Here is a 25964-nt window from a genome sequence, read left to right on the forward strand (position 1 = left end):
ATTCTTGATTAGTTCTTGAGACTTTCAAGACCTTTAAGACTCCCACTGTCCTCTTGACATATAAGACTCCCTTGTCAAACATCCAAGAGATAGTGCGGATTCTAATCAAGAAAAACACTTTACCCAATTGGCCTAAGTTGGTCTTTGTTTTATCCAAAACATCACAACTTACCAATTTCAAATGTACAAGAGTAGAAAACTTTTACTCTTACATTTGACAAGTGTTTTAAACCTTCTTTAAGACATGTCACTCAAATGACAATCTTGGAGTATGACTCTAAGACTTGTATTGGAACGAAGTATGACTCATCTTCTTGATTTAACCATTTCAACAATTCAAGTTCCTCTTCTTAGTCATAAGAATGCACTAAGATTTCCTTAGAGAACTAATTTTGATATGGTTTCTTAATCATTAAGATGATCACAAAACTGATACTAAAGTACTCTCCCATATTTTCAGATTTGAGAAACTTTTATCCTTCTGCCTTATTTGATTCTTCTTATCGATCTTTAGTGGTGGACTTAATCAGTGCACAAGAATGTGTACTCGATCCCTAAGTCCTTTACTTGACTCACACATCCATGTGAACAAGTAATTAGTCTTAATTTTCCAAAACTTGAAAGTTCTCATTCATCATGCTATACAACTTGCATGATTCCAAGTTCCGGTCCAATTGAAACTTGGGTGATGAGAATCTTTCCTTATTTGGTAAATTTAGACATTACCACAAATGAAAGAATCAATTTCATACTTCCACTCTTGCTACTAATGGAATCTTATAAGCAACAAAAATTTCCACAGATGCCATTGTAAGGATATTTTAAAATAAATAAAATCAAAAATTTCCTTTTATTTTAAAACTTTGCGGAAAAACTATCCTTACAATCCATATGAAAACTTGTTGTTATCTATTCCTAAGCAATATCTCATAACTCCTAAGAAGTAGCTTAAGAATCCGATTTTTCAAACTATGCGATAGAAATCCATCTATGCGATCAGATTCAGCATATTCTTCCTTTAAGTTTCTTCACTTTCCTTTGATTCTTAAACCATCACCATGCGACCCGGTCACATCATGTATCAAGAATCTCATAATAGAAACTTAACAGAGTTAGATAGTGGATTTTACCTGAAGTAGAGTCAAACTTATTGACTTTAACATCCTTAGGTAAATTTGGCAGCTTCGCAACCAATGCCCTTTCTTTGGCAATACAAACATATGGACCCTTTGATAATGGTACACAGGACTATCACAAACTTAGCTTTTCTCTTTACCATTTGGTCAACCGAGTTGACTATAGCCGATCCCTTTCCATTGGGAAGAGAATGCTTTACTGGATATCCAATGTCATCATTGTCAATGTCCATAAAGTTTTAGGAAGTTGATCTTAACAAATAGATAAGATCATTAAGGGTCTTGTCATAGTCTTTTTCATAGGTGTTCCAAAAGAACTCACTATATGACTTAGAAAGTAGTTGAACCACCAACTTTCTCAAGACTTTGACACCCAACTCTCCCGGCTTGTCAATATGTGACTACATCTCCAAGATGTGATCACACCTAGACCTTGCCTTGCCAATAGGGCTTGAGTGACCTTAAGCTTTTCAAGAACTTGTGGGTTAGGGAGAATAATTGGAGGAGGAGAAAGAAGTATGATTTCCAAGGGACATCATCTTCATTAGGAAACCTTGTTTCAAGAGATTTGGGAAGATCATAGGTGTCTAAACCAGACATCTTTTGGGAGATATTCAAGATAGTTGATTTTAAGTCCTTAATATGACACCCAATATGAAATATTAAGGCTAGGACCCAACAAACTAGTTTATAACTTAGAAGAGGTATGCCGTAATCCAAGCTATAAAATATTTGAAGGTAGGTGAATGACGATTCACCAATTTCCACCAAGATAAACGAAATGTATTATTAGGTTTTAATTGGATTTGAAACTCCTAGATCTTTGAGATTCATTGAACTTTTCAAAGGCATGTTTCAATCTCGAGTGTGCCCTTCAGGTTTTGTGACTGGGATGCCGAGGATCACAAAACAAGGTGTGAAGTAACCATGCAAATCACTTGGTACCCTTAATAAATTACCCCTCAATCGATGTGCCGGTTAACCACACACGCTCCATCGATACTATGATAAATATTAAGTCACCCTTTACCTACCTTGTTAAGTCCAAGTTAGTGTGCCGGTTAACCACACACGCTCCACTAACGACTTAGACAAAGTGTAAAGTGTAATTTCATGGATTAGCACCTTATTCACATTTTTCCTAAGTAACTAAGATTGGGTATTATTAAGAGTTTAGTTACTTAGTATTTTTCATTAATACTTTTAATGAAGGGAGAATTCTAGTCCTGTCAAACCCGTTCGGCTAACGACCCTCCACCAGTCAAGCAAGCGGTGGGTGAGAGTGGACACCCATTAAGTTGCCATTTTACAGGCAACAACCTTATACCCACCTTATAGACCGGCTTCGTGAATGAGGCGTACTAGCGGTAAGACTGACTTTACTCTTATACATATATATATATATATATATATATATATATATATATATATATATATATATATATATATATATTATTAACTTATAATATTATAAAGTATAAGGGTTGAATTTTAACTTTTAAAATTCTAAGGGCTAACTTGGAATTAAAGTATTCATTAGAGAAAACTTTACAAATTCCAAAACTTGAGGGCAAGTTTTGAAACTATTCAAAACTAATTAATTCCATAACTTATGTGTTTAAAGTAGTTTTAATCCAAAAACTCTTCAAGTTCCATAACTTGAGGACAAGTTATGGAAGACTTTAAACTAATAAAAGAATTAACTTTTCTTTATTTTATAACTTATGGAATTAATTAAGGTTACACCTTTTTTTTATTTTATTTTATTTTATTAAATGAAGAGACTCTTGGTCCTCCATAACTTGAGGACAAGTTATGGAGTCATAAAACCATTTAATTAGAACTAGACTCTTCATTTTTGTAACCTTTGCCAATTTTTATGAGTTTTATGATTCTTAAATGTGACTTTTCATATAACTTGAGGACAAGTTACAAAAACACATTTTAGAATCAATTCTTAGATTAATTTGGATTAAAACCAACTATCACATAATTTTATTCATTAATCTAAATTCACTCATAAAACAAAATAACACAAAAAACTTTTGGTGATCCATAACTTATTCTTAAGTTATGGAATCCTTTAAAACATTAACACCAAATTTTTTGTAACTCCATAAAACTTTGAATCAATTTTTTTTTTTTTTAAAAAACCTTTTCATATCCATAACTTATGGAGGTTTCAAAAAATAAAACTCTTTAGATCAAACTTTTAAAACTAATAAAATAATCATATTATTTTATCTTTTATTAAATTTGACCTAATTCAACTCATAAAGCAAATTATTCAAATTTTACAAATAATTAGTTTTTCACAAGAACAAGTAATTATCTTAAAATTTGACGAACTTCATGTTTTTTTTTTTTTTCCAACTTTGAAAATAAAATATTTGCATCAATATAACAGAAAACAACCCGTGGCTCTGATACCACTGTTGGGTTTTGAGCATTCTAACACTTCCTAAGTGTACATGCAACCCTAAATACCTTGGATCTATGTTTTCTCTATTATACATGCAAATAAGAACTTCCAAGGTATTATCCTAATCTAGCATACGAAACAATAATGTAACAAGATAGAATACATACCTCTTGATGTAGAAAGTCTTCATGAAGCTTGAGTGCTTAGTGCCCCAAGTGTGACACCTCAAATGGAATCACAATCATCAAAACACTTAGAATGACTTGAGAGAATTCTACACTCACCAAAATCGGCTAGCCCTTTCTTGAATACTACTAGTGGCCGATTTTTCCTCAATAATAAGATGCTTATATAGTTACACAATTAGGGTAAACTCTTAATTGTCATGGCTTTCCATTTCCTTGGATCCATGGGTACAAATACACCATGGAGCATCCATGGACCATCCTATGGGTTTTAGCCCAACTTGATTATCCATGGAGCATTAGCCCACTATACAAGTATGGATGATTTACACAATCAACCCATATATTTAATTAGTCTTCTTTTGATCACTTAATTAATCCTAGATTAATTCTTGATCAATACTAATTAAATAATCTTATTATTCTTATTATTAATATACTAGAACTTATAATATATTAATAACCATAAGTGTCTTATTTCTCTCATTCAAGTGCATGATGGTATGCAACCCAAATGGACCATGCCGGGTCGGGTCAAGTCTTACCAAATATAGTTATGGACTTAGACATTAATCCAACAGGAAACTCACTAAGCTTCGTGCTTACGGTTTTCAGTTTTGGTTTCAGGTACTTCCGGTAGCGGAGGGAAGAGCTCGGGGTGATCGCATGGCACACACCATAGATTAGACAGCCTGGGAATGTTTTACTCTGATAATGAACATGTGTTTTGGAAATTAATATTTTGATTATATTTTGATTGATGATTTTGCTTTAAGTAATGTTTTATTAAAAGAAAATTTTTAGTCTTGAATTTTGGGATGTTACAGTTTGGTTCGTTCAATTTTCCAAAATTTTCCAAGAAAATGAAAATTTTCAGTTTTTCCAAATTGTATGTAAATTAGAAAAAGTGATTTTTACAGTTTTCCAAATTTCTAAAATGGAAAATGAAAACTCTCCTTGTTTCAATCAACCACGTTTTCTAAAATTTTCATTGAAAATTGAAAATAAAAACTCAACTCTATTTTCTAAAAACATTTTCTTAGAAAAATGAAAACAATTTTCCACAACCAAATGCACCCTAAATGTTTTCTAAGAACCATTACCCATGAAAACTGAATATGTAAATAAAATTTAGAAAACGAAGTTGGAACAAAGAATCTTGCCTCACCACCACCACTACCTTTAGAAGTCCAGATATACTATTAAAGAGAAGGCTTGTTCATACTTTGTTGTTCCGGTGAGCATTGTTCATCCGACGAGTTCACTATTATGGCAAGCATTGTTCATCCGTGGAGTTCATTGTTTCGGCGAGTATTGTTCATTCGGCGAATTCACTGTTTTGGATTAGGGCACCTTGTGTGTAACTTCCCAATAAAAAAACAGTTTAGTTTAAACAATTAAAAACCATTTTTTAAAAATAAAACATAAATATCAATTAGGTTCAAACATCATAAAAACATATCATGGAGTCAAACAAAAGTCTGAAAAACATAGTCACAACATAGATACAAAACATGCCGCTCCCTTACCCTTCTCACCCGAACAATTTGAAAATTTTTCAATATATAATGAGTAAGCACAAAGTTTAATGAGTTCTCCACTACATGTCTACACCATATATTTCATTACACGTACTTTGCATATAAAGCTTAATAAGTGGATGCATAAATTTATGATCAAAATCCTTTTCAAAACGGAAGAGATTGTCCTAATTCTAAAACTATTTAAAAAAAAACTTTTTTTTTGAACTCCAAATCTACTCTACTCCTAAACTATTCATAAATCCACATATGTTCCTAGCGGGACTTGAACCCTCGACCTCAAGGAGGGAGAGCATATAGCATATAGTATCTTAAGTAGTAAGTGCACATAACAAATCAAATCAAGGAAAAAGTTCATAGTACAAAATGTAATAGGGACATGTATTATATTCATATTCTAATAAATGAATAGTTTTAATCTCCATTTGACATGTATCACTCTAATACAACTCTTCATAAATATCATGTCACATGTCAAAGAGATATATTAGGCAACACTTTAAAATTCAAATATACTTTTTCTAATTACATGTTAAATTTGAAGTAATTGATAAATAATTTATAATTTTTTACTATAAAAGTTTAATTTATTTTGTAACCGTGGTTCCAACGGGTTATAAACTAGTTGGATAATAAATTAATTGTAGGTTATCCTCCAAAGAGACATTGGACAACTACATGATCATAATAAGCCTCATAATTAATGCTAATTAAATTCTGACATGCTAATTAGTTTTTAAAACTTAGTTAACCTTTATAGATTTATTAACACTCGACACATAGAAGAAGCAACCAATTGACCACCAAAAGTCCTGATGTAAAAATATAAACGTTGTGAATTTTGACAAAAGAAAATATGGTCTATGATTTTTAATGTATAGGAAAACAAGACCCATGTTTTTGTCAATTTTAGCACTTTGAGCAAAAACCTTAAAAAATGGTTATTTAGCTCCTTCAACTCGACTTAAATATTTATAAATCCAATTATAATGATTTAAGATTATTAAATAGAGTTTGAAGATTGTTTCAAGTGCCCAATTAAATATAATTAAATTCATTAACAACACAAATATATCAAATTAAGAGATCATCCATTGAATTCCAATGTCAAACTTCAAAACATAAGATATGACTACTAAATTGAAATATTTCATATGATTTTAACTTTAGAACACATTAATCTAGTTACAAATCATAAGAGACCACTAATTCCATAGTCACACTTTATTTTGGATAGATCAAGGATGATATACCATTGTTAGAGCTCATAAACTTCACCAAGGCTTCATAAAATCAAGTTTGACCAAATGAAAATCTCAACACATGATTTGCGTTGGTGATACACCTAAAACACAATTCTAAACCTAATACATACATAGAAATTGAATTTTACTGAATTCAATGATGAACTCATGAAACTATGGTTTTAAATACACAATTAAAGCTTTATTACTCCATTTTTATTTTTTGCCAAAGAGATAAACTTATATCATTAACTTAAAACACCATTATATCTTCAATTTTATTCCCAATCTATATCTATATTAAAAAATGGACTATCGTGGGCTTTATAGTTATGAAATTTGAATAAGAAAAAAGAAAGAGAATTAGGTTTTAACTCAAAATTTATATAATGGCAAAATTGGTCTCAGAGACTTTTAAGTTTCTCAATGTTCCCCAACTAACTCCGATTTAACCAATAAGTGTTAATACTTATACATCAACTCCAGAAAGTTAATTTTTAAGATTTTAGGTCCAAACCTAGTTAATTCAAGATCATACTTAAGTTTTTTTATATCTGACAAGTTTGGTCCCTAAATCTTAAAAGTTTTATGTTTTACTCATTTGACATGTTAGTTAACATTTTTGGTTTTATAAATTCTAATAAAAAAACTAAATGATAAAATTTCTTGCAAATAAGTCCATATCATAATTAAGTGAATGTACTCAAATTTTATTCCTTAATTCTTAATCTTAAAGATTTTTAAGTTCAACTTTCTCTTAAACCACATTAACTAACTTTTATTTAAGTTTTATAGTGCTAAGCTTTGAACATTTGAAATCTGTTGTTTTATTTATTTTTGTTTAATTAACTATTATTATTATTTATTTAAAGGTCCACCTAAAGGTTAAAACTCTAGCCCTAAGTTTGTGAGTGTTACACAATATGTGTAACCTTGGCAAATAAAAAACATATTTATAAGTTTATTGAACATGCCAACATTGTTTTGGTTCAAGGTGATGGAAATGTAGATAAACCTCACATATGATGGAAAAAATTCACAAAAAGTTGAATTAACATTGCTTAGGCAAATGCTAATGTTGATAATGTTATAGCCATGATGAAGGCTTCTATTACAATCTTGGAAGCTCTGAAGAAGATTTCCAACAAGAAAGTAACAAAACTAGAGATGATTCTGTTGGGACGAGATGAGAAGACTTGCAGTTGGAGGGAGATGAGTTTGTCGAGAGGGGATGAAAAGATTTGTAGTTTGAAGAGAACGTGTTTTTAGATTTATTATTCATAAAACAAATAAATAAATTGTGTTATTGTCTGTATCAGAACCAATGTGGTCATAAAATTAATAACATAAAGGGAATAAATAAATAGTAATATGTATATGTATAAACCTAAGAGTATGATATACCTGATAGATATGGGTGTTCAACTGTGACAACCCAAAATTATTTCCGTCATTATAACCCGTTTCCGTTAATGGAAAATTCTATTTTATAAAAAGTTCCGTTAAATTAGGGTCGGCAAATAAATAAATGTTTTATTTATTTGTGTTTTATGTCAATATCGTCGTAATAAAATTAATAAAATCAAGTAAATTTACATTTCCATTTAATTGGAAAAAGTTATTTTATTTACGACCATTTATCCGGGTAAAAAGTTTAATCCTCGTTAAACATAAGTATCGGGTAGACGTATGTCGGGTGCAACACCCAAGACTTATATATAGGGAGTTGGACACTCCATAGAAACCCTTTTACCACTCTAGACCCACTTTCTCTCTCTACTCTCTCTCTCATCAAGTTCGATTTCGCCTCAAAACCGCGAGTTTCCGCCTCCAAAACGTAAGATCTTCTACCCTACCTTGTTCTAGACATTAATTATTGTGGTTTTAACCCAAAAATCGAACTTAAAGGTTGTAAAGGAGGAGTTTACGGCCTAAGAACCTCCTTAGGCCGTAAACCCCTAAAATGAGGCCAAAAGTCCCAAATTTCTTCCCTTTAAGCTTAGAAACGAGTTTTGGACTTAACCTAAAAGTGTTTGAACCCCAAATCATCAAGTTTTAGGGCTTAAAAGAGAGTTTACGGTCCAAACACATGCTTAGACCGTAAACACCCTCTAACCTTGCAAACCAAGCCCAAAACACTTCCAAACCACATTTAGACTTAAGATATGGCTTAGGGACTTGCTATTGCGGACTTGGAACACCTAAGCATCAACATTTGAGGGATAAACTAGAGTTTACGGCCTAAGCATATGCTTAGACCGTAAACTCCCATAAATCATGTCAAATAAGAGTTTAAGTCCCTTAAAGAGCCTTATACCCTCACTATAACATGTTAGGATCGAGCCAAGAGCCTTAGAATCAAAGATTGGAGGTGTACAAGAGTTTACTACCGTAAACCATGGGGTTTACGACCGTAAACTCCCAAGGAGTGGTCTTTGGACCGTAAACTCCAAGGAAGTGCACTCTTGCAACCTTAAACACCCCTAAAACCTTGTATAATACCTTAGAACCACTTCTAAAACCACATGAGACTTGAAAACACTCAAAAACACTCCTCCCATGAGTTTACGGCCGTAAACTCATGGGGGATAAGGTCCCCTAACCGTAAACTCGCTTAAGGTGAGTTTTAGGAGAGTAAACTCTATGGTGAGGTCTTATACTCCTTCCTTGCAATCCATTAGCCTTCTAGCACTCAACCATAAGACCTTTAATCACATTAGGATGTATATATGTGTATAAATCGGGTCTTAACCTCTAATTACTTGTAAACATATGTCTTCATATGTTACTAGGGTCATAAAGGGTGTACAAGCCTCTACTTGACACCAAACGCTCACCCGACACTTCCACCCGATCTACTCATTGCAGGTGAGTTCATACCCCTTAATGAACCTTTTAAAATGTTTTTACATGTTTTAGGGGGGGGGGGATACAAGTATAAATTCTACAAGTTTTATTATTAAATCATATGTGATTCACAAATTATCATCAAAAAGGGATTTTGTACACTTTTAACTGCTTTCCAATAAAATTGTTTTAGTTGATTATCAAATGCATTTTAAGATTAATTTGTTATTAAACTGCTTTTAAAATTGTGTTTAAATTACTTTCCTTTTTAAAATATATCTACACTAATATATTTATATAAGTAAGACTTGAAGGACTTAGGACCGATAACTCGCCTTAATTCCTGTTCTTGTTTGATGTGGTCCTAGGGTATCTGTTATCCGTTCGGCTGTCGTTGATTTCTTAGTTATATATCATATATATTAGTGTTAGATATGAAAGTCTTCATACCATACAATACCTTTGTTATTCAAAGGCCGGAAATCATACACTCTAGTTAGCTATAATAGGTATAGCTAAGACTACTACTTGTTACCTTTACTACTGCTATACTCACAATAACGGCTATTACGACAAGTTAGTCACGTATAAGAGAACACTCTAAGAATTATACAAAAGACTATTATACTATAATACCGAAGAATACACGAATCCAGAGTATAACACACTATCCCTCTATAAGACACTCTACTACGCTTACCCTATGTGACCAGGGCTTTCCGGATGGAAGGCATCACTACATGTATAGATCTATACGGGAAGGACACTATTACATCCCGACTGCTAGCTACAGTTTGAACCGACTAGGCTCAGGGGTGGCACTACATCACTACACTACGCATGACCGGGAAGGTCATCAGGTTCTCTATTACTACTTCAGTCTGGTCACCTGAGGGGTTACCCCCTTTATCCAACATAATACACTAAGACTTAAGTCTAAGCTAACATCCCGAAGTAAGTAAATATCTATTACTAATGGAAGTTTGCACCACTACTACTGATGAAAGGCATAACTTCTCTTCACATATGTTACTCACACAAGATTTATTACTGTACTTTTACAACTGAAGGGTTTCAATGAAAATACTTACACACAACTCAAGGGATTTAACTTACAAAGTACTTTTCTGGAAAATATAGGATTTTCTAGGGATTTCTACTACTTATAAACATAATTTTTTAGTTTTTATTCTATAAGTTGGAAACACTTTTATACAACAAAGTCACTAAATTCTTATGAACTCACCAGCTTTATGCTGATACTCGTTTTCAAAATAACTTGTACCCTCAGGTCAAAGATAGACAGGTATAGGTGAAACTTTTGGAGAAGATGGAGCACATACAAGATCCATCTTTTATTTTGTTATACATTTTGGTGTCTATGAAACTTTACAAAACACTTTTGTAATGAAATTTACTATACATATATGCAATGGTTGTTGTCGCTTGCTTTTACTATTATGCAATTGTTATGATACTGTACATGACGTCCTCCACCCCGGAACGTATTCCGCCGTTATCGGTTTTGGGGTGTGACATCAACGTCATAACTAATTGGTGTAACTTTGAGAATAATAATAAAGTCATTTTAATGTTTCCATTGAGAGCTAAAATAGCTAGAAAATGATTTAAGATAGTGAGATAAATGGTTTATTAACTTATTACAGGTTAATAAATTAATTAGCAACTAGTTAGAATTAATTTGGTGTTAATGGAACTAATTAGAATTAATCAAAATTTATTTAAAGGTATAAAGACTGAATGTTAATTGTTCAATAGTTGAGCAATAGTAACATTCTAGAAACCCTAAGAAGGTGGGCGATTTTGGAGAAGGTCTAGGAGCCTTCTGGAATCGTTCCTGGTAACATACAATGAAATGATTTGAATTATGATTAAATATGATTATTTAATTAATTCAAATCAATTTTATCTGTAAGTTATCTCAGCTATATAAAGACCTCACTAACCTTCAGAAATCCAATCCTACACTTTGCAAAACTAAGAACTTGGTTCTTATAGCCCTATCTCTTCTCTCTTTAATTTTCTAGGGTTTTAGACTTTTGGGTGTAAGCCTTTAAAGACATTCATATTTTGTGTGATAGATCATTCCAGAAGAAACCAAGAGTTCAAAATCTTCAAGGGAAACAAAAGTATATATGATTATACTTTAAAGCTTAGTAATCTTATCTTATTGGTAGTTTATATTTGTAGTTTTGAAAGTAGGTTGCTATAATAGTAAAACCTAGATCTAAGGTGCATGTACACTTAGGTTTATTATTAAATGCTTATGTTGCCTAAAATTCGTGTATAGATGCATACCAAAATCCTTAATCCATGCATGGGGTAAAATGACCATTCTACCCCTGGCACAGTATGATCCAAAACTAAGGCCCAAACCTAAAACAAAAGCCCAACACTCTAATGTCCATTAGTCCTTTAATGGCCTAAATCCAAATTGGGCTCAAAACCATAATGGGCCTCCACAAATAAATATAAATCCCAAACCTGACGGCCCAACAGGGCCCAAAACACAAAGTCTATTGCTTGGCCCAACCCGAGGCCTAAAACACACCAAACCCATAACTGATGAGTACGCGGGGCGTATTCTTCTGTACGCTAAGCGTACTGGCTGAATGGAGTGTACATTGCGCGTACCTGCATGTACGCCCAACGTATCCTCTGTTAAGCAACTTTTTCCATTAAGTGCTTAATACTCCACTCCAGAAGCTACAATTGTAGATCCAAGTCCTCTTCAATGTCTTAAACCATAAAGTTGCTTACTTGATGGCTTTGCATGACCCACATAAGCTCAAACTCCAAAAATGATAATCTACTTCCATGGGAATGGTCTTAACTTATGCATGAACCCATTAAGACCTCCAAGATGGCAACTTTTTGCCTTAGGGACTCATTTAACACAGATAGTGGCAACTCTAAGCCTATGGATCGAATTTCAACCATAAAGGTTCCATCCTTGGGACCAAAATGAACTAAAACTCACAATGATAGATCTAAGAGATGAATGATCAAGATCAAAGCTTTATACCTTCATCAAGCTGAGAATAAGTCCAAAATGCCAGATCCACAAGCTCTTCCTTGATTTCCATCTTTGCAACAAACTCCATCTTCTTGAAATGCACCAAAAACCACCCAAAATGCACCCACAAATCTCACAACACTCTTGGATGAAGCTACCACTCGAATTTAGGGTTTAAGGCTATGAGAATGAAAGGGAGGCGCACCCTTAGGACTTAAGGTGCTTTAAATAGTGAGCCAACCCTAAAAGTTAGGGTTTTGGAGATCCTGGGCATACGTCTTTAGCACCCGCGATTCCTTATCCAACACTACGCTAGGCGTACCCCAGCTTACGCTGGGCGTACTCACCTGGCTGCCACCTTGCATGCATGGGCTAAAATGTAAACTTTTTCATTAAGGGACCAATTCTGCCAACAACTTCGAAGTACTATAACTCCTTCGTTCTAAGTCCGTTCCCTACGAACTTCATATCCACGAAAAGGTGATGAGAAACCCTACGCTCCCAGCTCCACACCCGAGCCCTACAACCTTCCGAATAAGACCCGAGACCCATAAAAGACTGAATCGTCAGATTACGCTTTACCCTTGGTCTCCGAAGACACAATCGAACACTTTCAAAACCGGGTGTTACAACTTGTGCTCATTTTTAATAACATTTAGAATCATTTAAGGGTAACAAACTTCAAATTTTGTTCATATTTAGTCATTAAACTTTTTCGTGCTTGATTTACCCCTGAATTATTTAATATTGTTTACATTTTACCTTTATGACCGGTGTTAAGTCATAAGGGTAAAATATAAACAATATTAAATAATTAACACCGGTCATAAAGGTAAAATATAAACAATATTAAATAATTCAGGAGTAAATCAAGCACGAAAAAAAATTCAAACAACTGAATATGAGCAAAGTTGAAAATTCGTTACCTTTACAACTCGTTGTCTCAAAAAATAACTAAATAACTAATAACTAAAAGATTAATATACGAAGATCAAACTAAGCCTGATTAAAAAAGTATCGTTACAAACTTACAATGGATTGGAAATTATCATATTTTTCATTTAAAATTTCTACCCCGGATCTCCCTCCATACCCTCCCTAAACCCTTCCCTCGCTCTACTACAGTTACTAGACTAGGTTTTCAGCACAAACCCTCCGTGGCTCCACCACGATCGATGGCAGCTCGGTCATCTTTTGCCGGTATGGAGGTTCCGATAATCGGCAGCGATTCTATCAAATGGTTCAACATCGCTGTCCCTTCAATCTCTACTTCTATGCCGCCTCCACCATCGCCTGAGCCCTTTGCTCCTCTTACTGTCGACGTATCATCATGCTGCAGTATTGGAGACCCTCCCACCTATTTCATTTGGTAAACCTAAAGCATTTTTACTGTGTTGCTGCAAAATATATACTTTCATTCGCTTTGTTTTTCTTAATAGTGTACGGCTAAACCTTGCCCCCTTGTCCCTTGCTCCTTGCATACTCTGTGTTCAGTAAAGAGATAAACATGTCGATTTGACTCCATAGCAGCTTTATGTATGCTGTCAATTCTAAAATTGGACCATGAAAAGTCAACATAACCAGTCATATAAAGATTCATACAACTTCGTTTTTGATTTAACGCTCCTAGTTGCCTTGTAACCAGATACTTTCTTAAAAGTTCATGTAGAATGATCAATAATGTTAATGCTGGTAATGTTTAGCAATCTGTTCATTGCAATTGTTGATGTTACATAGGCAAGTGGATGGAGTATAAGAGGGGAATGTTGCTCCTGATGAGTTTGATTGTACCTCACAGGTTCACATACATTTTTGCTCTAGTCAGTTCCTTCTCTTGCTATGAAGCCACAAGTTTCAACATAACCAAATTGTCATAGTAAACACTAAGCAACTATTGAGATTTTAAGTATTGGGGTACCTACTAGCAACACATACCTGCTAATAAAAGCTCCAATTTTGTTAGCATCTAGAAGTGCCTAATTGCCTATGGTTCAAATAAGATTATAATTGCAGTAGATCGTGACACATGGGTGGGACATCCATCATGAATCTATCATCAAGTTGTAATATATTATAAAGGGTACTCAATAAGAAACTTTGAATTAAAACATAATCATATAAAAACCATCAAAGTTAGTATACAAAGATAAATAGTATGCATACGTGTCTCATGCTGATGACTTGTGATATAACAGGAGAATAGACCAGAGTTATCCAAATGTCTTGGAGATAGTCGAATTCCATAGTTTTGAAGAATTTCCAAGGGTTGGATTGCGGCTTGAATTCGCTAATGCTCTATGTCCATTTGCTTTTATATGCAAAAAAGAGGTTTTTTCTTTTTCTTTTTCTTTTATATGTTTGGCAGCCCCTTTTAATTTCATTTCATACTTATGTTTTATGTGCAAATATATCATAATGATGTGATGTCTTCTTTTGTAGGTCCCTACTTCACTTGAGAACCCATACATGCTTTATGCATTGACAATTGCTGGAGTTGCATACCTTATTAGACTGACTGATATAACTAACTATGCATCATGCACTGCTTTCCCACCAAGTGATGTTGTTGAGTTTTCTATTCAAAATTATGGTGATTATGGAGCAATTACAGCCATATCAGCAACCATGGGGTGTCTTGTAATAGGTGGAAGGACTGGATTGGTTGGTTGTTTCCGACTTGGCTTTCTTGATTCTAGTGATCCAGGTTATAGGCTACTTTTCTCTAACATTCTCATTATACATATTTACATAAATTTGCTTTCAGATGTGTTTAATTATACAGTTTCCCTATATTTAGTCTTGATTTACCTTGTAATACGAAAGCCTGAAAGGATGTGCTATTGTGTGTGGTCTTGTCACATGCTACTATCTGTCATGTTGTTTATTAACTTCCATGGATTCTTATGACATGTGGAAAATTAATATAGTTTTTAACGATACTTCAATTAAATCTTAGGTTTTCTGCATGAACTACGAGATGATTCCAGTTTTGGTCGATTGTGGAGTTTAATGTCGAGGTAATTTTTAACTTCTATTGTTTAATTTTCTTTAGAAAATATGCTTTGAGACTGGTTTAGGCAATCTTTTATCTTTTTAGAATGCTGTAAAAGTTCACTGAATCATCATGATGTATCTGAATATTGGAGTTGCAGTGTTTCTGCACTCCGAGTTATATAGTAAAATATAAACTATATACTATTGTTTTCAAATTGATTAAACTGTTTTCTTAATTATCATACAGGAGGACCATAGCTCCTGTGAAGGATCTGGTATGTTTACATATTCAAGGGAAAAGGTTTCTCCTTGTGCTACATTTAGATGGAGTTTTACAATTGTGGGACCTTTTGAGCTTTAGCAGACTTCTGAGTTATACCATGAATGCTTCCACATTGGAAGGCAAGTCCTCTTATCCTTTTTTTGCAATATCAATCTTTGTTAATGGAATTTCTCAATCCATGAATTCTTTATCTGAGCAAAGGACCTTCTAAATGCAACATTATAGTTATTTTGAGCCCTTTTCTGCTTTCCAGCAAGGGCAATAGTGGAAACATGTTCTGATGTTAATCTGTTATCGTGGTTATTGTCAATCTGTCATTAATTTCTTTTTGTATGATTTTAGGAGCTACATTCATGAGGTTATGGGCAGGAGAAAATATCCATGATACAAGTATAGTACCTCTTGCAGTTCTGCATAAGCCTAAGCCGGTATTTCCAGTTCTTTTAAACTAATAACTGTCTTCAATAATGATTTCATTCTAGATATTGTTTCATCCTATTAGTGATTTTATTGCTACTTAATTCACCCTTATTATTATAATAGTAAGGGCCAGATTCAAAGTGACTTCTATATTATGTAAGTTAATTGCTTTGAGTTCTCTTTAAGGACACTTATAAACATATACATTTTTTCCCTCTTAAACTTTTAGGAAGTTGATAGAGAGGTGATATCTGTATACAATTTGCATTTTAGTCTGGGAGGGAAGACTAATTATTTTGTTGAGCCTTCAACAATGAACATTTCCATGGAAGGGGTGAGTCATATTATCAAATATCATTGCTCTAATTTAAAATTTTTGATGTAAAATGTCTAACTCTTATCATTGGGATTTTGTTAGGGTCCACTCATTGATGTCAAACTTTCTTCAAATAAAATTTGGATACTCAAAGAACAGGGACTGGTTTTGCACAACTTGTTAAGTCCACGTGAGAGTGGGTAAGGCTTCTATTACAAAGACTTGCTAGATTTATTCATTTCTACTGTTTTTATTAGTGATTTTATTGACTTGTGTCACACTTTTGGTTTGAATTTCTATTTTTAGTTGATCATAATGTTTGATTAATTTTGCAAATGTTGTTAGGGAATTCGAGCAACGCTTTTGCTTACAGGAAACAGTTGTTGCTGAACAACTATTTCAAACTTCTAACCATGCTGCATATGATCTTCTTTGGCTTGCTCATTCACTATATTCATCCACAAAGGTGCTGTGAAGTGTGAAGTTTTTGCCATTTAATTTTTTATATACCATATTTACCCTTAATAGCAATGTATTTACAGTTTTTTTACTGATAATAGCAATATATAACAAGAAGCTTGTACAATGCTTACAAGTTTTATGTTACATCTTCTATTATGAGTAAAAAATGTATGTATTATGGTTAAAAAACACATTACATTGCCTATATTGGTAAAAAGAGTAAAGTGTGTTGCTATTTCCTGTAATTTGTCCCTGTCTTCTTTGCCATGCGGTGAAATTATGATAACTAGAAGTTATTTGTATGTTCCAACTTTTTGCAGGACCAAATTGCCCCTCATGTGTCTTCAGTCTTCATGCGTATGCTATTTCTTCCAGGCATTTTCCATAATTCTGTTATCCGAGAAACACTACAAGATCATAACAGACACTTCACTGATTCTGAGTTTCACTCTTTAACTGCTGATGGACTAAAAAAGGAGATTATTTCTCTAATTGAGCATGAGGTTTGAAGTTAAAAATATAGTTATGTTATTATTTGTTATTCTTTTTATGAAGGTAGTTTTGTTAACCATGTTCATTGTGATAGGGTGTTTCCAGGAATCCACTTTCACTTATAAACTGCTGGAGAAGCTTCTGTGAACACTATTTTTACAATTGGGATAAGAAGAATGCAGCATGTGGATTACTTCTTGATTCATCAAGTGGTGCCATTGGTTTAATAAGAAAATCATCAGTTTCTCTATTGCGTTGTTTGGAGGATATAGAGCTTCTTGCCCTTGGTATGTTTACATATAAAGTTTTTTTTTTTTTTTTTATAGATTTACATATTGAGTTTTTTTTATACATTGATTACCCAAAAAAATCTAAGAGTTCAGTTAGTTTGTACTTAGGGCATGCTCTACTGTATAACCAAAAATTGGAAGAATTGCAAAACTTAGCCAATAAACTGTGAAAATATTTTTCTACATTTTGGCTTTTTAGCTTTTTTAGAAATCAAAATGTAGTTGTGATTTCAGTTAAAGCCAAAACAACACACTATTTTTAGCTTTTTTTTTTTTTTTTTTTTTGTTCTGTATGGATAAAGTGCTTTATGCATAGAGACTGCTTCCCTTTTGTACTGAATGAACTGTCTGAAGCTGAGTAAATGACCATTTTACCCTTTTGTTTATAAATAACTGTTCATTTTATATTAATAACAACACAAATCGAATTGTTTTTAATGACAAACATGATTAGTAACATAAATTTAAACACAATGTTTAATTTCTATATAACATTCTCAACATTTCCTTTGCTATATAGGATCTTTTGATGAACTTGGTGAATCTGCAAGCTCAAGGATCAACTTATCAAATGATCTTGAACAGGAATTACTTTGTGAGGTTTTGTCATGCACAAATAGTCTTAGCCAACAGCTAGGAAAAGGCACCCCTGCTTTATTTTACGAATCTTTCTTCAGTGAACAATCTATGTCCCCTGAAGACATTGTTGGACGTTTCTTGAAGGTTCTAGAAACCGGATACACTTCTTCAATAGCAGCTGTTCATGTCTCAGAGTTAGGTGTTGATAATGCTTGGAAAAAGGAAATTGATGACCACAAAGCATTAAGGAAGTTCTCTGTGCATATGTTCTTATCTCTTCATGGTCTCTACAAAAAAGCTTCAACATGGGACAAAGTTGTAGATGTTGTATTGAAATACTTGAACTATTTAGTGCCTCAAAAGAATGAACAGAAATTGGGTTCTGAAGCTGTTTTTGATATTAGTACTTGCATAACAGTTCAAGCAACTTCACAAGTTGCTCAAGTGATGTTTGAATCTGCAGTGGGGATACTATTGCTGCTGAGCTACATGGTGAAGTTGGGTGGCCAGGTCAGCACTTGATGTTTTATTCTATGTTTATGCATACATACATACATACATACATACATACAAGAAAGAAGTCAAAACAAAGCTAGAACCTTATTCTTTAAACTTACATATGCAGATAAATATGTCACCTGATGATGTTTCCAGGGTGCAACTCGAATTATTTCCATTGATCCAAGAAATTATTACTGAGTGGCATATAATACATTTCTTCTCAACCACACCTTCTGAATCACCTGCCATAGAAGATTTCAGTTCTCAACTCTCTTTATTACAAATTGGTAACCATATTTTACAAACTGTTCACCTAATCATATTTTTAGTCTATATTTTTAACTTTAACATTTCATGTGCTCCATCAGATAGCAGCATTGATCGAAGATCATGGAATGACAAGCTTGGAAAATGTGACTTTACATTGGCTTTTATTCTGTTGCTTGATCATCAAAGTTTTTTCAAAGATCAAAACCGTGTTGATTCAAAACACCTTCCAAATCCCACCTCTTTCATTGCTCCAGTAAGAAACTTCATAAGCCGGATAGTTTGGGGAAGGAGTGATGACGTGTCATCTTCTTTTTCTACTCACTCAACTATGCTTGCTTTGATCTTGCTTAAACATGGGCAGTTTGATGCTGTTGAGGTTTGTTTCTTTGTGTCATTACAAACAATTTTTTATAATATCAAGAAACATAGTAAAAGTTTGTATATATCTTTGTTTTTGAAGCATCTTCTTACTATGGTGAACCAAAATATACTGAAGGAGAAAACATCTAGTGGTATTCAGGGTGTAAACAATGAATGGTGCACACTTCTTCACCTTCTTGGCTGTTGTCTTCTTTCACAAGCACATCGTCAAGCACCACGGGGTTCTACTGAAAAGAAAGTTAATGAAGCTATTTCTTGCTTTTTTAGGTATGTATTATGTGACATATCATCTATTAATGTATCATTTATCATTCATCATCTTTTAGTTTGATGGGTACGGATACAGAAGGGTCAAATGGTCATTTACTCACATTCAAACAGTTCATTCATTTAGTCAAAAAAGGGACAATATATATATATATATATATATATATATATATATATATATATATATATATATATATATATATATATATATATAGGTGTGTTTCTTTTTGACCTAACACATATAAAAGGGTAGAATGGTCATTTACTCGCATTCAGACAGTTCATTAGGGGGTGATGCTTTTTGACATAGTACATACAAAAGGGTAAGATAGTCATTTGATTTACTCACATTCAGGCAGTTCATTTAGCCTGAGAAAGGGACAGATATACAGGTCTGTTTTATTTTGACTTAATGCATAAAGAAGGGTAAAACAGTCATTTACTCGCATTCAGACAGTTCATTCAGTCCAAAAAAGGACAATACACAGGGGTGTTTCTTTTTGACTTCATATGTACAGAAGGGTAATAGGGTCATTTACTCACATTTAGATAGTTCATCCAGTCGACAAAATAGACAAATATATAGTGGTGTTTCTTTTTGACTTGATGCATTTATTCCAGACTGACATCATGCATCCATTTAGCACTTTATCCATACATCACTTAATGGTAAAAACCACTATGCTTTTAAAAAGCTGATATGTTTATTGTGTTTCTAGAGCTGCATCTTTGCAAGGGGCATCAAAGTCATTGCAGAATTTATCATATGAATCCGGAATGCCTCACCTTGGCATCTGTAAGTCTATCTAAAATTCTGGATGCTTAAAAGTGGAATATTTTGTTGATATGATACCCTATGGTTCTTATAACACACTTGTCTGCAGCTGATCACGTCTCCCCTGCAGCATGGAAACTTCATTACTATCAATGGGCAATGCAGATATTTGAGCAATATAATATGAGCGCAGGAGCATGCCAATTTGCCCTTGCTGCACTTGAACAAGTTGATGAAGTTTTGGGCCTTAAAGACACTTATTCAGGGGCAGATTTTCTCAACGAATCTCCAAATATTGCTAAAGGAAGACTTTGGGCCAATGTATTCAAGTTTACACTTGATTTGAGCAATTACCATGATGCTTATTGTGCCATTATTTCAAATCCAGATGAAGAAAGCAAATACATCTGCTTGAGGCGTTTTATCATCGTTCTTTATGAGCGTGGTGCAACTAAGGTTACTTTCATATATTTTTTGCACTTATCCATTTCTTTTGAGTCATATGAATTACAAATTTTTTACAATATCTTTTGCTTGTAGATTCTTTGTGATGGCCAATTACCATTAATTGGTTTAGCTGAGAAAGTAGAGCAGGAGCTTGCTTGGAAGGTGTGTAATATATAATTATTTTTTATTGTAATAAATCTTTTTTGGACCTTTAATAATTCAAAATGTGTTTGTTCTGCAGGCAGAGCGTTCAGATGTTTTGGTGAAACCAAACCCTTATAAATTACTATATGCCTTTGAAATGCATCAGCATAATTGGCGTAAGGCTGCAACTTATATGTATCTTCATTCACTTCAACTGAAAAATGAAGCAACTTTAAAAGATTGCCAGCTCAGATCATTGACTTTACAAGAAAGACTGAATTGTCTTTCTGCCACTATAAATGCACTTCATCTTGTCCATCCATCGTGTGCATGGATCACTCCTTCACTTCAAGGGAAGTCTAATCATAAAGACTTATATCCAAGTAAAAAGGCGAGAATTACAGTTCAAGATCAGGGTAATTTTTTTTTTTAAAAAAAAAAAGCTTACTTTTACTATCTGGGAAAGTATCAGATTTATCAATTTATGTATGTAATTTGTTTGTTTTTGCAGAACCTAATGATCATATCCCTGGTCAGAAACTGGATTCTTGTATGGATATTGAGAAACTTGAAAATGAGTTTGTGCTGACATCAGCGGAGTATTTGCTTTCGTTGGCAAATATTAAATGGACATTTACTGGTACTAACTTTGAATGACTTCTTAGACTGTTTTTTATTACTTATTTGTGCCATGTCATCACCAAGTCAGCAAACATTTTTAAAAATGTTAATGTATCTCCACTGTAACAAAACCTCTGTGCGTGCAGCTTATTTATGTGTGCCACCATTTTTAAGTTATATAATTTTTATTATTTTCATACAAATCAATGTATTTGAAAATAAAATAAAGAGAAAATTGCAAAAATGCTCCCTGTGCTTTCTGATTTTTTCATGTTTACTCCAAGATTGTAACCTTTTTCAAGTTTGGTCCTTATTTCAAGATTTCATATTGATTTTGGTCTTATTTCAAGGTTCCATGGACCAAAAATTGATATGAAACCTTGAAATAAGGACTGAAGTTGGAAACAGTTATAATTTTGGATTGAAAGCAGTAAAAGTCAGAAAGCTAGGGACCATTTTCTAGTTTACTCTAGATTAAACTAAGTAAATAATATATATGGTTTTTTTATTATAAAAAGAAAATAAAAATATATAAAATTTAAATTTACATAATTTTTGTTCTTTTGCAGATTTGAATTTATAATTGATAATTTCTCATGTTATTTAAGTATTTAACAAATTAAAATGAATACATGTATGAAGAAAGTGTTGTATAGTCTTGAAGAATAGTGTTGTAATCTAATATTGTGTTATTGTTTAGTAAATGCCATGAGAATTAATATACTATTTGTTTTTGGGTACTCTTTCAGGGATTGAGAAACCTCCACCAAACTTGGTTGAGTTGTTGGTTCAGTCAAATCTATATGATATGGTTTTCACAGTAATTCTTAAATTCTTTAAGGGTTCAGAATTAAAGAGGTATACTGGACTTTTCACTTTCTATAAAGAATTCATTCTTTCCATATGCTTCCTTTGTTACTTTTTTACCTTTTTACTGCTGATGGAAGAACAATAAATTCTTGCTCAGGGAACTGGAAAGAGTTTTTATTGCCATGTCACTCAAATGCTGTCCTACCAGGTTTCACTCTTTGTTTATCGTTTTAAGTATTTTGGACTAAATGCAAGAAATAACAACTTACTATTATTTATCTGCATTGCTATCTCTTGCATTTAACCCTTGTTTTTTTTCTTCTTCATGTAATTATCTATCTTTAGATGGAAGTAGGATTGTAATTATTGATATTTATTCCAGGGATAATTTTAAAAAGCAGAGTCTGCTTCTGACATCATCAAACAACGAGGCTGTTCATGATTCTCATGACATGGTTTCTGCAACACAATATTCAAAGGGAAATGACCAGTGGGATGCACTTGAGCAATACATAGTTAGTATCTGTATCTCCTTTTACTCCCAACTTTTGTATCCTGTTTATTATTGCTTTGATTATCGATACTAATTGATTTAATTTAATCCTATGAATGCAGGAAAAATATAAAAGTTTTCATCCAAGATTGCCAGTTATTGTTGCAGAAACCCTTCTATATGCTGATCGACTGATTGAACTCCCTCTTTGGCTTGTCCAGATGTTCAAGGTATTTTAGTAATTTTCCACTTCTGTTTGGGTCCTTAAAAGTATTTTTGAATTTACATTCTATTTATTAACTGCCATGTAGAAATGATTATAATTAAGAAATCATTTAGATTATAGAATTGAAAGTAGGATGTTATATTAAAGAAATGAAGTTATTTGCAAATGATAGGGGAAAGTGAAGGGAAGTTGGGGCATGTCTGGGGCTGAATCAAGCCCTGCATCATTGTTCCAACTTTATGTTGATTATGGGAGATATCCAGAGGCTACTAATCTCCTGCTTCATTATATTGAATCCCTTGCATCACTGGTATGTAATGTCTTTAGTTTTTATTATAGTTTTAATCAGCTTTTACTAAGTGTTGGTTTTAAAATTCAATAATTTTAATAATTTCTTATATCTTTCTGCAGAGACCAGCTGATGTTGTTGGTAGGAAGAGAACATCTGCAGTCTGGTTTCCATACACAACAATCGAACGGTTGTGGTGTAAGCTTGGGGACTTAATCAGTTCAGACCATATGGTTGATCAATGTGAAAAGCTAAGAAGCCTCTTACAAACAGCTCTACTCAAGCACTTTCATCAGGTAAAGTTTAATTTTTTTTACATATACAAAATTGTGGAATAGCTAAAATCTTTGTTGATGTTTTATCTAACAGCTAAAAGTGGATTCAGACGATGTGATGGCCTCTGCAACCTCTTAATTGATAATCAGATTATCTAATCACACTCTAAATGTAAAAGTTCCTTGTCGTTGTAACATTACATATGACATATCCAAACAAATATATCATCCTTGATTTTACAAGTTCATAGTTTCAAGGGCAGGACAAACGGTTTTAATATCTCATCTTTTGCTTCTTTCTGTTTAATTCCATTTTATTTTTTTAATTTTTTTCCCTTATGCGAGGAATTTTAATTTCATTCTGTATCCTTTGGGATACTCTTTAAAGTAAGACAATGACTTCCATTATTCTCTGCAGTAGGCTGTCTTGTAAAAATCACAATGACCAAACACATGTAATCAACCATTCAACACATAATTTAAGAAAGGAAATAACATTGAATTAAATAAATATATTACTATTGGAAACAGTTGAGGGTTCTTTAACATGTTAGTTTGTTAAACAATAAATATATCACATTGACCCAACACTGTAAATAATCAAAGCCTAACTTGAAAAAAAAAATTGAATGGAAAAACCATTTGTTGAAAATGGATTAGGGTTTAAGATGTTCCTAGTTCGTAAAACAATATCCAGGCAAATTAGCTGTGCTAAAAACTAGTAGTTTGGTTAAGTAAGTACACTACCATATTGACTCAAATGTTAAATAATTAAATCATAACTAGAAAAATATGAAAAAGCCATTTTGTGAAATGATATGTTTTCTGTTGCACGAAAATTTATCTTGGTAAAAATACAATAGTTTAGGAGTTTTTATAAGTATATATACTACCATGTTGACCCAACATGTTAAATAATCAAAGTATAACTTGAAAATAGTAATACTTTAAAAAATCATTTTGCAAAATAAGTTTAGGGCATCACAACCTGTTTCTAGTGCATGGAAAGTTATCTTGGTAAAAGGACAATAAGTTAGGAGTTTGGTTTGCAACATGAAAAGACATTTCATGAAATGAGTTTGGAAATTGGTTGCAAGAAATACTCACAGAAAGGATCGTGAAATGTGCGCTCAAGAGAATTTTGGGAGAGTTTCTTTAACTATTGGGGAACTGTCGCAAAACAACAAAAGATAGATTATAGGGTGTTGCTAAAAAACTCCCACTTGATGGGACATGTGTGGGAAAAGTCAACATACACATTACACCCACACACTCATGGGGTTCTAAGATACCTAGAGGCCCTAGTCAAAAAGTGATAATACACTTCCCATTTATCATTTTTGTGATTATGCATCTTTTTTTTAATAAAAAAATAAGTGCTGCCTTTATAAATACTTTTATTAAAAATCAACCTATAATAAACTATTTACAATTTACTTTTTAAAAAAACAACGTTAATTTAACTAATAAAAAAACCTTAAAAATCAAATATGGCGTCTAAATGAAATGTTGGAGTGTTTTTTTAGCCAACCTCTAAAAAATTTATATTACATTTTTTGACAAATTTACAAATCACATAGAAATATAGAAAGAAATAGGTAAACTTGGATTTCATTTCATTTCATTGTTTGCCAACTATACGTACATCTTGCTCTTTCAAAAAAAAAAAAAAAACTACACGTACATCTGAATTCCAATTAATATAATAAATTAATGTTTTTGTGATTATCCCTCTTTTTTAATTTATATTCCACTTTTTGTTGACATTAAAAAAATCAACTTCGAAATATAAAAATAAATAAACTTTTCATAACATTGTTTGTCAACTAAACGTCTAGTAAATTTTAATTCCTATTAGTCGAGTAGGTTAATATTTCTTCAAAAATATTATTCATTTAATTTCCAGGCCCAATTGACTAAAACGTGCCAAAAAATTGTGGATATTGGAGTGAAAAATCATCACAATTTAGAAGGATGTACTCCCATAAGGCATTGGTGCTAGATGCTAGTTGCTACGATGCTGATAAAGCTTGCACGTTTTTAAGTTTCAAAATTCTGGTTATAAGAGTAACAACTTACGTATTTTACGGCAAATAAATGTTCTAGATTGTATAATTCGTTGTTGAAGTATTGTTTTGTTGTCTGTTATTTACAGTTTTTTTTGGAAGAGACCAAAGCCTCGGCAAACAAAATTGATGTTATTTTGATGAAAGAGGG

General features: G+C 32.8%; 1 protein-coding gene across 1 annotated transcript; it reads left to right on the plus strand.

Annotated features, from left to right (window-relative positions):
- The first annotated feature begins 13470 nt into the window (after positions 1-13470).
- LOC111914011 (nuclear pore complex protein NUP160) lies at positions 13471-24027 on the plus strand. Its single transcript, XM_023909750.3, has 27 exons — positions 13471-13781; positions 14608-14740; positions 14852-15116; positions 15369-15429; positions 15654-15808; positions 16032-16117; positions 16339-16443; positions 16528-16625; positions 16771-16891; positions 17208-17390; positions 17474-17666; positions 18190-18758; positions 18874-19036; positions 19118-19395; positions 19480-19667; positions 20387-20463; positions 20552-20898; positions 20983-21051; positions 21131-21449; positions 21545-21673; positions 22404-22512; positions 22622-22672; positions 22847-22979; positions 23080-23187; positions 23356-23493; positions 23595-23768; positions 23842-24027. The coding sequence occupies exons 1-27, from the start codon at positions 13588-13590 to the stop codon at positions 23884-23886; spliced, it is 4491 nt and encodes a 1496-aa protein (XP_023765518.1). The 5' UTR covers positions 13471-13587; the 3' UTR covers positions 23887-24027.
- The last annotated feature ends 1937 nt before the right edge of the window (positions 24028-25964 follow it).

This window comes from Lactuca sativa, chromosome 7 (assembly GCF_002870075.4).
Source record: "Lactuca sativa cultivar Salinas chromosome 7, Lsat_Salinas_v11, whole genome shotgun sequence".
Lineage (NCBI taxonomy): Eukaryota > Viridiplantae > Streptophyta > Magnoliopsida > Asterales > Asteraceae > Lactuca > Lactuca sativa.